The 16,268-nt window shown below is 39.8% G+C and overlaps 1 protein-coding gene across 1 annotated transcript in view; it reads right to left on the bottom strand.

The window, feature by feature from the left end:
• Psmd11 (proteasome 26S subunit, non-ATPase 11) overlaps window positions 1–16,268 on the bottom strand; it is a 37,498-nt gene that overhangs the window by 15,215 nt on the left and 6,015 nt on the right. Inside the window, exons 3-5 of the mRNA XM_075991411.1 lie at window positions 12,984–13,108; window positions 4,721–4,792; window positions 3,973–4,030 (exon numbers count right to left, since the gene is read on the bottom strand). Coding sequence (XP_075847526.1) covers window positions 3,973–4,030; window positions 4,721–4,792; window positions 12,984–13,108 — 255 coding nt within the window. The remainder of the gene's footprint in view (window positions 1–3,972; window positions 4,031–4,720; window positions 4,793–12,983; window positions 13,109–16,268) is intronic.

Below are 16,268 nucleotides of genomic sequence, written 5' to 3' on the forward strand. Positions count from 1 at the left end.
TTAACTTCAGATGGATAAAAGGCATAAATAGAAGAACTAAAACTTTGGTGCATGCCTGTCACTGTTAACACTTAGGAGGCTAAAACAGGAGTATGAGCAAGAAGCCAGACTAGGCTATATAATTAATTACAGACCAACATGGGCTACAGAGAGACAGAGACAGACTGACAGAAAGGCAGACAAGAGAGAGAGAGAGAGAGAGAGAGAGAGAGAGAGAGAGAGAGAGAGAGAGAGAGGAGGAGGAGGAAGAAGAAGAAGAAGAAGAAGAAGAAGAAGAAGAAGAAGAAGAAGAAGAAGAAGAAGAAGAAGAAGAAGAAGAAGAAGAAGAAGAAGGGAAGGAAGGAAGGAAGGAAGGAAGGAAGGAAGGAAGGAAGGAAGGAAGGAAGGAGAGAAAGAGGAAAGAGAGAAAGAGATCGATCAACTATAAATCCTCTAAAACAGAGCCAGGTTTGGTGGTGCACAACTTTAAACCCAGCACTTGGAAAGCAGAAACAAAAGAAAATGGAATAGATAAATAGGATATTATTATAATTTAAGGACACTTTATTTGCTGTGCACACATGCACAGGCCCAAGCCTGGTAGTGGCACAGCAAGCATGTGGAAGTCAGAAGACAACTCCTGGGAGTCAGTTCTCACCTGCCACCGCATGGTCCTCAGGCCTGCATGCAAACACCTCTACCTGCTGAGCCATTTGCTGGCACAGAACTTACTTTAAAAAATACCATCAAGCCGGGCGGTGGTGGCGCACGCCTTTAATCCCAGCACTTGGGAGGCAGAGGCAGGTGGATCTCTGTGAGTTCGAGACCAGCCTGATCTACAAGAGCTAGTTCCAGGACAGGCTCCAAAGCTACAGAGAAACCCTGTCTCACACCCCCCCCCAAAAAAAATATCATCAATAAAATGAAAAAACGCATCAGGCATGTCAGCTCACATCTATAATCACAGAACTCAGTAGGCAGAAACAGGGAATTCCCAAAGCAATGCGTTTTCCCTTAGTTTTTTACTCATAAGTTTTCACATTTATTTATTGGTTTATCTATTTGAGTGAGTACATGTGCATGGCATCTGTGTGAGCTACAGAGAAACCCTGTCTTGCGAAACCAAACCAAACCAAACAAACAAAACACACACACACACATATAAGGAAATCCTACTTTATATACATTAAGAAAACTATAAGGGCTGGAGAGATGGCTCAAAGCCATCTTATAAGGCTGTTCTTCCAGAGGACCCAGGTTCCATTCCCAGTACCCACATGGTGGCTCAGAATATCTGTGTAACTTCAACTCCAGGAGATCCAATACCCTTACACAGACATACATGCAGGCAAATTACTAATACACAAAAAATAAAAGTAAATTATTTAAAAACAGAAAACTATAGTAAAAGATAGTATTGATGAAGATGTTTCTGCCACTTGGGAAACAGTTTGGTTGCTCATCAAAAAACTATAGCTATTACTTGACCCAGTAAGCCCACTTATATAGGCCAGAATTTGAAACAAAAACAGGTTCTAGTAACGAAACAGTATTCTAGAAACAAAAAGGGAAAGAATATAAGTCTGTCAAGCAATGAATAAGCTACAGCCATGGGCTGGGGAGACTGCTCAGTTGGTGAAGTGCTTCTACACAAACATGAGTTTAGAGCTCCAGCACCCAAGTAAAAGGTTACTGGAAAGACGTAAAAGGACCCCTGTAATTCAGTGGCCCTCAAGTCTAGCTAATCCACCCAATACCATATTCAGTGAAAGACCGAAAGATCCTTAATCTCGAAACTAAGATAGACAATGAATGATTGAGGAAGACACCCTGCATCAATCACTGGCTTCCACACATATGCATATACACTCATGTGAACGCACGCGCGCGCACACACACACAATCCATCCAAAGGACAACTTATTACTTACTTAGCAACTGACACATGTGACAACATTGGTGAATACTGAGAATAATTATGCTAAGCAGAAGATGACCACATATTATATGACTCCATTCATATGAACTGCCCTAAACAGGAAGATATGTACAGAAAGCAAACAGTAGTGTCTATGGCTTGGGAAAATGGGGTGAAGAATGAAGAAGCTGATGGCTTCTTTCTGAAGTGATGGAAATGTTCTGAAATTAGGGATGGTCACTGCACAACTTAGTGAATACATTTCTAGGAAAAAAATTACTGAAGTATACATAACTTTGGAAGGTGAATTTTGGGGGTTGGGGAGCTCACTCAGTCCATAAAGTGTTTGCCACACAAACTTGGGATCCTGAGTTCAACCCCTAGAGACTATAACAATGTAAAACTCGAGGCATGGTGACCCACACTTTTAATCCCAGTGCTGGGGAGGCAGAGAAAGAAGCACCCCAGGGGCTCGCCTGATAGCCAGTCTATCATAATCAAGGAGACACAAGTCCCTTTCTCAAGCCAGGTATGGCACCACACATTTTTAGTTCTAGCACTCAGGAGGCAGAGACAGAGACACAGGTGGATCTTCTGAGTTGAGGCCAACATATCTATTCTACACAGGAAGGTTTTAGGCAAGCTAGAACTCCACAAGACCTTGATGGTGGGGATGGGGCAGTGAACACTCCTAAGAACACCACCCAAGACTGACCTTTGGCTTATGCTTTCTACACATGCTTACACAAAGATGAATATGAAATGAATAAAAAAAACTACTATATCCTTAAACCTATGAAACTGTTGGCCAGACATGGTGGCACACACCTTTAATCCCAGCGCTTGAGAGGCAGAGGCAGGTGGAGTTCAAAACCAGCCTACTGCAGGATATTTGATCATACTGTTAACCCCAAGATTGCATTATTTACTGGAAAAACCTGTTTCTAGTTGTAGTGTGGCTCAGCCCTAGCACAACTTTAACCCTTTAATCTAAGAGCTTTCTGCTTATTGTAAACAGGATTAAATAAAGTCAACCATAGCTCAAGAAAGGGAGCAAGCAATCATTTGACAGAAGTGAACATAGGATTATTAAGAAAAAAACCATAGAGAGTAAGAGGGAGTCAGAAGGACAAAAGGAGAAGGAGAGACACACAGGAAGGAGAAGAAAGGGACATTCTTTTGGTCTCTTTCTGGGAGAACAGCAGAAGAGGAAGGTGAGCTGGGTGCTTTCCTGCCACACTGAACTAGCAGGCTTTCACACCAAGATTGACTTGACTCCCAAGTCTTTACTGATAAAAATCAAACAATTGAGATTTTGTTTAAAAACAACACCAGCTTGGTCTACAGAGCAAGTTCCAAGATACCAAGGACACACAGAGAGACTCTGACTCAAAAGTTACAGAGAAACCCCATCTCAAAACCCCCACCCGCCAAAAAAATAATTAATAAAAAAAAGAAAAACCGAATAGATTAAAATGTAGTAATCACAAAAAAATTAAATCTGAAATTTAGTAAGGTATTTTATATAAAATAAAGAGACTAAAAAAGAAATCTCAGCTACTATTTCAGTGGTAAGGCTCTTACTGCTCTAAATTTAAAGCTTAAAACTGATGTCTGTTTTGTAAAATTAGCCCCAGCTGGCTTCCCAGAACTTTATACCCAGAGCTGCTCTAGCACCGAGCTAACTTCCACCCCAGTATTTCTGATTTTTTTTGGGGGGGGGGGGTGGCTGGTTGGGTTTTTTATTTGTTTATTTATCGAGACTGGGTATCTCTGTATAACAGTTCTGGCTTTCTGGAACTCTCTTTGTAGACCAGTCTGGCCTCGAACTCACAGAGATCCACCTGTCTCTCCCGAGTGCTGGAATTAAAGGCATGCGCCACCACCACCCATGGCTAGTTTTTCAAAACTTTGAAATAGAACTTTACTGTGACAGATTTTATGAATGTTAACTACCTGAAATGCTTTTTAGACACAAGTAAAATATGATTATTAACAATAATAACCGAGTTTGGAATAGACTTGTTTAGTTATCTTAAATTAGATGCCTTATTAATTTCTACCAGTTTACTTACCCAGATGCAATGCTTCCTGGTACCTCTTAGTATCAAAATACAAAGACACCAACCTTGCCTAGGAAAGAGAAAAGGCATTGACTGAAGGAAATAGGGGGAAATCCACAGAAAGAAATTAACGAATGACAGTCACAGAACGGTAACTGTTGAATATACATGTTCTGATAACAAGGTGGGACATAACAAGTAGATTACCTCCCAGTCCTATTTCTTATTGTGGCCAAATGACCATTAACTATACTATACCATACTGCGGCTTATTTTCTATACTCAACCAGCCAAAGTGCCTCAAAAGTTCAAAAAGAAATAAAAATAGTTTGAAAGAAAAATTTAGCCAGGTGTGTTGGTACAAAGACAGACAGATCTCTGAGTTCTTGGCCAGACAGGTCTACAGAACAAATTCCAGGACAGCCAGGGCTACACAGAGAAACCCTGTCTCAAAGGAAAAAAAAGAAAAATTTAGATCCAGGCATAGTGGCTAACACCTATAATCCCAGAATTCAGGAAACTGAGACAAGAAGTCTGCCAAAAGTCTGAAGCCATGCTGAGCTCTAGAATAAGATGTCGTGTTTTAAAAAAATAAATACTTCTACCAAAGACATTTCCGTAACTAGAAGCACTATCAACAATATTCAGGTGACAGGGTGATACTGAGCTACTCAAGATGCTCTGTCAGGGTGGTACGTATACTCACAGCTTATCTATCTAAAGCTGCATATCTCCAGTCAATGCTAAGGTAGGCACCTACCTCCAATGCTTGGCGTAAGAAAGTTCTTTTCTCTGATTTGGCCCATTCGATGCACTCTAAACATAGCTCGACCTGGAAGAAAGACAATACATGTAACATGATGTCCTCGCCTTCTTCCAAATACATGTAACATGACGTCCTTACCTCCTTCCAACTAACTACATTGGAAGCACTAAGCCTTTAGCTCCCTCCTTTCTGAATCTACATTTTGCTCTATTTAGCATGTATAGTATGCTGGCCTACCATACTTCAATATCTTTTTATGATTTAATTATTTGTTTGTTTTTGTATGTAAGTGCTCTATCTGTATGTATGCCTTTATGCGAGGAAAGGGTATCAGACCCCCACTAAAGATGGTTGTGAGAACTGAACTCAGGACCTCTGGAAGAGCAGCCATCTCTCTAGCCCCATATTTTTTTTTAAGAGCTGGTCTGTAGTATACTTGCCCACCATATCTCAACATTTAATGGTTATACTATGATAAAGAATCAACTTGGCTCTTAAAATTTTTTCTTTGGCCCAGCACGGTGGTACATGCACACTTTTAGTCCCAACACTTGGGAGGAAGAGGCAGGAAGATCCCCTATGAGTTCCAGGCCAGCCAGCTTGATCTACATAGTGAGTTCCATGGCAGCCAGGGATATGTAGAGAAACCTTGCCTTTAAAAAAAAGCTTTCTCTTCTACCTTATATAGCCCTGGAATACCTTTTTTTTTTTTTGACATCATAGGTATCTTTAAAGTACAAATCTCTTCCTGAATAGTTGAAAAGAGTAAAATAAAATACTATGTATGACTATGCTAGTAAAAAAGAGGTGAAATTCCAAGCACAAAAAAGCCTTGTTCCTGCCAGGCAGTAGTATTGCACACCTTTAATCTCAGTACTCAGAAGAAAGCGGCAGGAGAATCTCTGAGTTTGAGGCCAGCCTGGTCTACAAACAGAGTTCCAGGACAGCCAGAGTTGTTATACTGAAAAACCCTGTCTGGAAAACAACAAAAGTCTTGTTCCTTAAAGTTAGCGGTAAGGCTCAAAACATCTAGCTTGCTCTTAATCATTAAACACAACTAGCCAATTTATTATCATTCATACAGAAAAAATAGATACTGTAAAAAAGAAGAGCATAGAATTGCCTAACACATTTAAAAGAGCTCTGAATCCCAAGCTGTCTGGCACCCAAACAGTAGTAAGATATACAAAGTAACAAAATATAGCATTCTATGTGAGACAGTACATGCCTTTGGGTACCCAAAACATCCTAGCTTTGACAGACTGTAGCTTTTCTATGGCTTCCAGGAGTTAAGTTTTTGTTTTTATTTTTATTAAGGTTGCTCTATTCAGGATTAAAGAATACAAGGCAATGAAAAGAAAACTGAACTTTCTGGAGAACTGCTAATGCAATGGATTCTTATATAAATGCAAAGTTCTCCTGAGACATGCTGTAAGGGAAGAAAACTGAAGGAAATAATCTAACACGAAAGGATTGACAAGCTCATTAAGCAAACAAAAATAACATTAAGACAATTCACTACAATGAGATCAATGAAACCTTCCTCACTCCTCACTGAAGCCGAAACCTTCCTAATTCCTTACTGAAGCCCCCTGGTGGCTATCTAATTTTTAATGCTAAGCACAATAGACTTCAAACAATGGTAAAACAGAAGAAAAACTGAACTAAAAGCAAATCAAATCAATCACAACCTTAGAGTTTGTGTTGTGGTCTGAAAAGCCAAACTCAAGATATATTCATGATATGAGTGAACTGAATATAGATAGATAGATAGATAGATAGATAGATAGATAGATAGATAGATAGATAGATAGATATGGGTGAACTGAAGATAGATATAGATAGGTAGATAGATAGATAGATAGATAGATAGATAGATAGATAGATAGATAGATAGATATGGGTGAACTGAAGATAGAGATAGATAGATAGATAGATAGATAGATAGATAGATAGATAGACAGACAGACAGACAGACAGACAGGATATGGGTATGTATATATGTGTGTATGTACATAGTGTATAGTATATATATAGTATATATAGATATATATATAGTATATATAGATATATATATATATATATAGTATATATAATGTTTCTTGGGTTTTTTTGTGTGTGTGTTTCGAGACAGGGTTTCTCTGTGGTTTTGGAGCCTGTCCTGGAACTAGCTCTTGTAGACCAGGCTAGCCTCGAACTCACAGAGATCCGCCTGCCTCTGCCTCCCGAGTGCTGGGATTAAAGGCATGCACCACCACCGCCCGGCTTATATAATATATAGTTACAATATAAGTAATATATACATGGTGTGTGTGTGTATTTCTGTGTAATTTTGGGGGTTTATTTTTTTTGAGACAGGGTTTCTTATAAAGAAACCTGGCTTTGCTGGAACTCACTCTGTAGACCAGGCAAACTGAAATATTTTGTTGAATATTTTTAACAAGAAAAATTTAATAATCTTAAGTCACATGTGACTTGTGAGGCTAAGAAACGTCCATCAGTTTTACCTGGAATACTTTTCAAATTCACAAAATGAATGCTGAGAAATTATAAATGCAGTACTGCAATAAATATCTGAGGGGCTAGAGATGACTCAGTGGTTGAAAGCACTGGCTGCTCTTCCAGATGTCCTACGTTTAATTCCCAGCACCCACAAAGCAGCTCACAACTACATGTGACTCCAGTTCCAAGGGATCTGACACCCTCACACAGACAGACAGACATAAAGGCAAAACACAAATGCACATAAAATTAAAATAATAATAATAAGCAAAATACCACTAAAAGAGACAAGTAATTTTCACAAAATCATGTATCGGCTACGAGGACCAGAATTTTCCCTACCTCCAGAGTTCTTTCTGCCTTAATCAAGACTTCAGTTAAAATCACTATTGACCCTCCGCTAGAACAAGAATGTTTCTTTGCTTTTACAAATGAATTTGAAATCTATTTTCTTTTTCTTGTTGATTTTTTTGTTTTGTCTTGGCTTTTTGTTTTGTTTTCGTTTAGTTTGGTTTTGGTTTCTGGAGACAGGGTTTCTCTGTTTAAGTCCTGGCTGTCCTGGAACTCACTCTATAGATCAGGATGGCCTCAAATTCACAGAGCTGGGCTGGAGAGATGGCTCAGAGGTTAAGAGCACTGGCTGCTCTTCCAGAGGTCCTGAGTTCAATTCCCAGCAACCACATGGTGGCTCACAACCATCTGTACTGAGATCTGGCGCCCTGCTCTGGCGTGCGGGCATACATCGAGGCAGAATGTTGTATACATAATAAATAAATAAATCTAAAAAAAAAAAAAAAAAAAAAAAAAAATTCACAGAGCTCCACCTGCCTCTACCTCCCAAGTGTTGGGATTAAAGGCGTGTGCCATGACCACCCCTCCTTGAAATCTATTTTCAATTAGAGCATATGGTTTGCTTTATCTATAATGATAATTATAAAACCAGCGCTAGTCCCAGGCAAAAATTTAAAAGGTCCTGGAGCTTGCTACATAGTTATTTTGTCTGAATGATTTAGTGTTTCCATCCACCAGGTAGATATCAAGGATCAAACTCAGGTCATCAAGCTTGGCAGCAAACATCTTTACCCAGTGAGCCATCTTGTCCCTCTTCCCCCTCATATTCTTGATGAGAAGCTCTTTAACAAGTCTAGCTCTTTTAACAACAGTTTTAAACTCCAACTTTGCCTCAGGCCTCAATACTATTACAGCTGTTGCCGAGCATGGTGGTGCAAGCCTTTAATCCCAACACTTGGGAGGCAGAGGCAGGCCAGCCTGGTCTACAGAGCGAGTTCCAGGACAGCCAGAGCTATTCAGAGAAACCCTGTGTCAAGAAGAGAAAAAAAAAAGAAAGACTACTATAACTATGACCCATCTATGCCTGCCTTCTTCATCTTTTCACATCACCCAGAAAACTTTAAAAAGGCAAGAATAAATACTGCACCAATTTCCCCACAACAAAAACTTTTCAGTCACCCAGACAAAAGGAAAAGTGAGATATGCTCATATACCCATTAAATCTAGAGATGGCTCAGCGATAAAGAGCACTGTCTGCTCTTCTAGAGGACCCAGGTTCAATCTCCAGTACCCACATGGGACTCACAACTGTCTAACTCTACCTAGTCCCCACGAATCTGACAACCTCTTCTGGCTTCTGACGGCACTGCACCTGGTGCACAGGTACACAAAACATCCATACATATAAAATCAATGAGTTAAAAAAAAAACGGGGGGGGGGGCTGAAGAGATGGCTCAGTGGTTAAGAGCATTGCCTGCTCTTCCAAAGGTCCTGAGTTCAATTCCCGGCAACCACATGGTGGTTCACAACCATCTGTAATGAGGTCTGGTGCCCTCTTCTGGCCTGCAGACATACACACAGACAGAATATTGTATATATAATAAATAAATAATAAAAAAAAAACACAGATATTAATTCAAGAAAGTAGCCGGGCGGTGGTGGCGCACGCCTTTAATCCCAGCACTCGGGAGGCAGAGGCAGGCGGATCTCTGTGAGTTCGAGACCAGCCTGGTCTACAAGAGCTAGTTCCAGGACAGGCTCCAAAACCACAGAGAAACCCTGTCTCGAAAAACCAAAAAAAAAAAAAAAAAAGAAAGAAAGTACTTTCTGAGCACACAAGACCTGACTGTATACTCCTTCAAGTACTAAATATGTAATTCCTTTAAGACAAACTACTCTAGGCGCTAAAGAGACAGCTCAGCTATTAAGAGCACTGGCAGCTCTTGCAGAGAACGTGGGTTCGGTACTGAGCACCTACATGGGAGCTCACAACATCCTCTAATCTCCAGTTCCAGTGATCCAATATTCTCTTATAACTTCTTCTAGCACTGGACACACATAATGCACGCACACACACACACACACACACACACACATATATATATACACACATACACACATACAGGCAAGACATCTATACACATAAAATAAATCTAAAAAAAATTGTTTTTAAGTATTCAAAATATATTGGTAATGAAGAAAGCCTTGAGTTACCACAAGATATAGAATAATTCCCCTGACTAAGACTGTATTAAAGAAGATAAGGCAAATGCATAATTGTCATATAAGGTAAAATAATAATAAATATAACACACAAAAAAATGTGGGTCACTGAAAAAGTTAAGATCACACCAGTATTAACAGGAAAAAATGCTCAAGAAAGTGAACTTGCGATGGATTACAGAAGAAAAATGCACAGCATGAGAGGTAGACAACCTCAGCAAACCAAGCACTCAACAGCATCCAGAACAGGGAGGATGAAGTTGCTGTAGTGTACTATACTCCAGAAAACCATGAATTACCTACAGCTGACAGTGGAGAGCACCTGAAGGATCAAGCAGAGGCAGAAGAGATACAAAATTCTCAGAATACTATTTGGTAAAATACCTTTGAAAATAAGCCGGATAGTGGTATTGCAAACCTTTAATCTCAGCACATCTCTGAGTTCAAGGCTAGCAGTCTATATACAGTAAGACAGTATCAAAAAAAAAAATCCAAAAAACAAACTAGATTTAAAAAAAAAAAAAAAACCTAAGTAGCTAAAAAGAAAAACTAATATAAAGCCAGGTGGTAGTGGTACACACCTTTGATCCCAGCACTAGGCAGAAGCAGATGGCTCTGAGTTCAAAGCCAGTCTGGTCTACAGAGTAAGTTCCAGGACAAACTCTATGTCTCAAAAAACAAAACAAAAGGTGGGCAGAAATCAGTGTTTCAGAATATTTGTTTACACTGTGAAGATATATCTTTGCCAAGGTGCCCTCTGATTGGTTTAATAAAGAATTGAATGGCCAATAGCTAGGCAGGAAGAGGTTAGACAGAACTGAGAGAGAGAGAATTTATATAGACAGAAGGTATGAAGTCAGGTGTGGTGGTACATGCCTGTAACCCAGGTAGTGTCCTCCGACCCACACACATGCATCAACAGGGCATAGGTACACATACATATACACACACAAAGTGGAATTTTATTAATAGCAAATAACCTATAACCCACAAAAACTATCAAAAAAACTCCAATCAATGGAATGAGACTTGGGATTTTTTTTTTGATAAAAGCTAAATTGCTAATTGTCAAAAAAACACTTTATTAAACATTAAAGTTACAAACATAAAAAAACATGCAGTCATAGTAGTGCACGCTGCAATCCCAAGATTTAGAAAGCTACAAAAGGATTTCAAGTTTCAAGTTCCAAATCAGCTGGAGCTATGAGATCCTGACTCAAAAAGACAAATGAGCCAAATGTACAAGGAGTACACCTTTAATTCTAGCACTTGGAAAGCAGATACAGGAGTATCTTTACGGTTGTAAGACCAGGCTGGTCTACATAGCAAGTTCCAGACCAGCCAGGCTATAGTGAGACATCTCTAAGAAAGGACAAATTAATTATTTAACTAATTTTCTAAAAGAACAACTTGTCTTAGAACTTCCTTTTACTCTAAGAAAAGGAAAAATGGTCATTAGTTGGAGAAAACAAACAATTACAATGTATAAACGCAGTTAAGAGAGAGCCTACCCAGACATTGAGCCATATAACAAAAGTCCCACTGATCAAATAAAAAAGGGCACCAAATTATAAGCTGGGGAGACTTCCACAAAGGACTGAGGATTAAGGGCACATTGGTGAGCACCTTTGATCCTAGCACTCCAGAGGCAGGGGCAGGCAGATCTCTCTGAATTCCAGACCAATATGGTAGTCTGCACAGTGAGCTCCAGGCTGACCAAGGCTATATAAGTGAGACTGTCTCAAAAAAATGAAGAAGAAAAGGAGTAAAAGAGTGAACTAAACCGGTTCTACCCAGTCAACGCTGTTAAAGGGAGGAACAAATCTAATGACCTCAGTGAGCAAAGAAATGGTCTAAAAAAATTTTAATATGAAAAGTTCAAAGGAGCATTTATTAGTTGGAAGCCAACAACACTGATTGGTCAACCTGTTTTTAAGGCATTCTAATTTAAACAAAAGAATTCATGAATACAAAGAACAGTTTAGAAAACAATTGAGGGCTTGATAAGATCAACATTTCTAAAAAGTATGTTTTCTTTCATTCACCAAAATAACTAAATACTTTGATTCAAAAGCATTTATCTAAATATTATCTATTTTGACCTACTGTCATAAACCAGAAACAAGTAAATTTGAAGACTGCTCTACAAATGAAGCTTATAGCTTGGCTTCAAAGAATCATCAGAGCGGGGCTGAAGAGATGGCTCAGTGGTTATGAGCACTTACTGTTCTTCAAGAGGACCTGAGTTCAGTTCCCAGCACTCACATGGTGCTTTATTACCATCCATAACACTAGTTCCAGGGTATCCAATGCCCTCTTCTATCCCTCCAAGGGTATCAGATACACATGTGGTATGCAAACACACATGCAGACAAAATACTGATACATGTAAAATAAATAAATCTAAAAAATAAAAAGAGCATCATCAAAGCAAAAAAACCAAAATTAACAAAATATAATTCCAAAGTGGGATCCATGTATTCTCAATTTTTGAAATCCCTCATTCCAACCAATATACTACTGTGAACTTTTGTCTTTACCTGCCTGCCCACCTAAGATACAGGAGACAATTAAACACACAACCAACTGGCAATTCCAGCCCCTGGCTTTAATATTACCATACACATTATATATTATCTACTTCCCCTTTTAAAATAGAAGACTCATGAAAGTATTAATGCGTTTTTCCAACTGTATCCCCATTGGCTACAGTACTACTATAAACACTAGAGTTCCAGAAAAGATCTACTTTGAACAGCTCAAAGTCCAATTTAAACCTGTAAGTAACATGTATAGAAACATCAGTCACTTCTCAACACATGAAACACAACAGATGGATGGTCATCCTTAATAAAGGCACATAAGCCACACAAAAAAACGACAAGAAAGAATGCCACAAGGCTTAATTGTGCTCATAAGAAACTTTGTGACACAGATGAAAAGTACCACAGACACAGAAAACATTACAAAGGTGTGGCAATACAATACCTCAAAGACAAGAATCAGTTTGTGACCCTGATGTAATGAGGATTCCAGGGACCACTGACAATCTCCACTTACAAAGCAAAGCATGGAACAGACTCAAAGTATCAAATGCCCTGTAACAAAGAGAAACTGACATGATAAGTCCTGAGCGTCCTCCCAGCTATCCCTTCCACACAGAACCACAGTGAAGTAGGCATCTTTCACTGAAACACACTTTTATCATATTATCTACTTCCTGTCATTATTATAACTTACCTCCTGCCCTGTAGCTGCTTCCATATCAAGAAACAAATCAAGAAGAGATCGGACCAGACGAGCTGCTTTAGCCTTACTGATGGAATTCAAGAAAGGTCGTACATACTTCAGGAGTCCTCCAAGCTCTGTGTGGGCAGCAATTCGGAACATAAAATGAAAAATTTTTAAATTAGAAACAAAATGGTCATTTAAAACAACTAAGGCTGGGGTGAAGGTACTTGTCGTCAAGATTGATGGCCCACTGGGACCAAATGTCTGTTAAGTTCCACACAAGAACATGGCATGCATATACCCTCCAACATATAGACAAATACATTAATAAACAAATGTTTGAAAAAAACTCTTATAAAAAAAAACTGAGCCACTTTAATGAAAAAAAAAAATCCTGGTTTCAGTCTAATGAAACCCATTACAAGTCTTAACAATTTCCAGCAAAACCAGGTGTGGTGGATCACATCTACAGTCCTAGCACTTGGGAGGCTGAGGCAGATGAATTACCTAGACTCTAAGGTCAGCCTCATAATAAATTCAAAGTCAACCTGGGCTGCAGTGTGAGACCGTGTCTCAAAAAAAAAAAAAAATTTAAGTCAGGCAGTAATGGCTAACACTTTTAATCCCAGTACTTGAGAGGCAGAGGTAGGCAGAGCTCTGTGAGTTCCAGAACAGCCAACACTACACCACTACACAGAGACACTATGTCTCAAAAAACAAACAAACAAACAAAAAAAAAGCAACTTTTAAATCACAGCAGTAACAGAATACCAAAGTTGTATTCACTAGATCATTCATGGGAAACTCCCATCTATGTCTCATTTAATCAAAGATACAAAGCAAAACACTCTGTTCTCACAGAACAGTTGATAGAACATGAAATATGCTGTGCAACTGCCCACCATGACAAAAATCACCTGCTCAAACCAGCAAATATAAAGTCAAGTCACAAGGGTAATGTTTTTATCTCCCAATCCATGCTCTTGCAGCTTCCCTAAGACAGAGGTTTCCAGCTCCAGGCCCCTCTCCCTCTTAAAAGTTCCCTGTGTAGCATTTCAGCACTAACACTTCCTTGGCACAATGAGGTCAGGGTGTCTTGTCCTTAAAAGTTTCATTATACACTTTAAAAATTCCTTATTAGGGGCTGGAGAGATGGCTCAGTGGTTAAAAATACTGGCTGTTCTTCCAGAGGTCCTGAGCTCAATTTCCAGCAACCACATGGTGGCTCTCAACCATCCATGAGATCTGGCGCCCTCTTCTGGCCTGCAGGTAGAACAATGTATTATTTCATAATAAATAAATCTTTCATTCATTCATTCATTCATTTTGGTTTTTCGAGACAGGGTTTTTCGAGACAGGGTTTCTCCAGCACTTTGGAGCTGGAACTAGCTCTTGTAGACCAGGCTGGCCTCAAACTAACAGAGATCCACCTGCCTCTGCCTCCCGAGTGCGCCACCACTGCCCGGCCATAAATTGTAAGACTTTATTTAAGACAATCCTGAAGCCATTTTTGACAATTCTGAATCCTCTCAGCCTCTGTGCCATAGTGCTTCCCCTCCTCCCCTGGGAACCAAGGACCTAACAGCTACATTCGCATACTCAGTTCCTGAACAATTACCCATATACGTATGTTTTGATTCAGTCCCCTGGGAAACGTGGTCAAAATGACCTCTTACCTCATCTGATCTGGCAACAGCTCTCCAGTCAATTATTGGTAATAGCCCTTTCAAATAAGCCAATCAGAATAGTCAAAGAACAACCCCCCTTGCTTCTGTGGCCCCTTTAAAAGTAGACTGTACCCACTATTCGGGTTCCCTAGGCTTCCCGAATGCTGGGGGACCCTGTCATGACAGAATTAATAAAATCCTCATGCTTTTGCTTCGGCTGTGGTGTGTGAGATGGTCTCTGAGGGCGACTCCTTCTCAGTGTTTGGACGCTAGAGTCCAACAAAATAAATCTTTAAAAAAGATATTCTTCATTAATTTCCAAAGTCTATCTTAAGCAATGACTTAAAAAGCAGTCCATCATAAAGTTTTCTTCTCCTTTTACAAGAGGGCAGTTCAAGAAACCTAAGGGAGTGACTTTAGTAGCAGTAGAGAAGGACTTGTTAAGTCTTAAAAATTAGACAGTGGAGCCGGGCTGTGGTGGCACACGCCTTTAATCCCAGCACTCGGGAGGCTGAGGCAGGCGGATCTCTGTGAGTTCGAGACCAGCCTGGTCTACAAGAGCTAGTTCCAGGACAGGCTCCAAAACCACAAAGAAACCCTGTCTCAAAAAAAAAAAATTAGACAGTGCTTTTTAAAAAAGATTTGGTTATCTTTTTCCTTTTTTTTTTTTTTGGTTTTTTTGTTGGGGGGGGTTGAGACAAGGTTTCTCTGTAACAGTCCTGGCTGGCTGTCCTGATCCTCCTTCTCTGTCTCCCAAGTACTGGGACTAGAGTTTGTTTTTCAAGGCAGGGTTTGTGTAACAGCCTTAGCTGTCTTGGAACTCAATTTGTATAGCAGTTTGGCCTTGAACACACAGAGAGCTACCTGCCTCTGCTTCCTGAAAAGAGGGCTCAGGAAAGAATACTTGTTACTCTTGCAGAAGACCCAGGTTTGATTCCCAACAACACCCATATTGAGAGGCTTACAACCACTTGTAACTCTAGCTCTAGGAGCATCTTGAGTCCTCTGATCTTTGACCTTCAAGGACGTTTGTGCTTATGCAGTTTCACGTAAGCATAATTAAAAACAATAAACATAAATCTTTAAGCTGGGCATGGTAGCACACCACCTTCCAGTCCTAGTCAATGCTTTAACTAAACAAGAAGTATTTTGGGAATGTAGGCTGAAGTTATCTTAGTGCCAGCGTCTCTTTAATATCCTCTAATTGTACACTCATTCTCCTGGGAACTCTTAATTCAGGGCAAGCAAACTTTGGCCTCCTGAGAACTCAAATTCAGCGTCCTTGAAACCCTCATCTACCTCAATTCAGAGGGTGCACCAAACTACAGGGTGTATGTGCTAAGGGTAAGCTACACAGAACAATAAAGTTCACTCCCCAGGACTGAGCTTTGACTTCCAATGTCTGAAACGTCTTTCCATTCCACTCTCGCTTATGCTCATACACTCATTTTAAGCCTGCTTTCAAGCTGCCTTCATGCCAGAAGCTCATCTGAGATGTCTCTCTAATCTACCTAAATTCTATGTAGCCTTTGGAGGCCCAGCTAAGGAACTATTGAGTCTTCCATACTAACTCCAGTTGACACTAATTTTTCTCTCATCAAATTTCTTCTTGTAGCCAGGCGTTGAT

This window comes from Microtus pennsylvanicus, chromosome 11 (genome assembly GCF_037038515.1).
Source record: "Microtus pennsylvanicus isolate mMicPen1 chromosome 11, mMicPen1.hap1, whole genome shotgun sequence".
NCBI lineage: Eukaryota > Metazoa > Chordata > Mammalia > Rodentia > Cricetidae > Microtus > Microtus pennsylvanicus.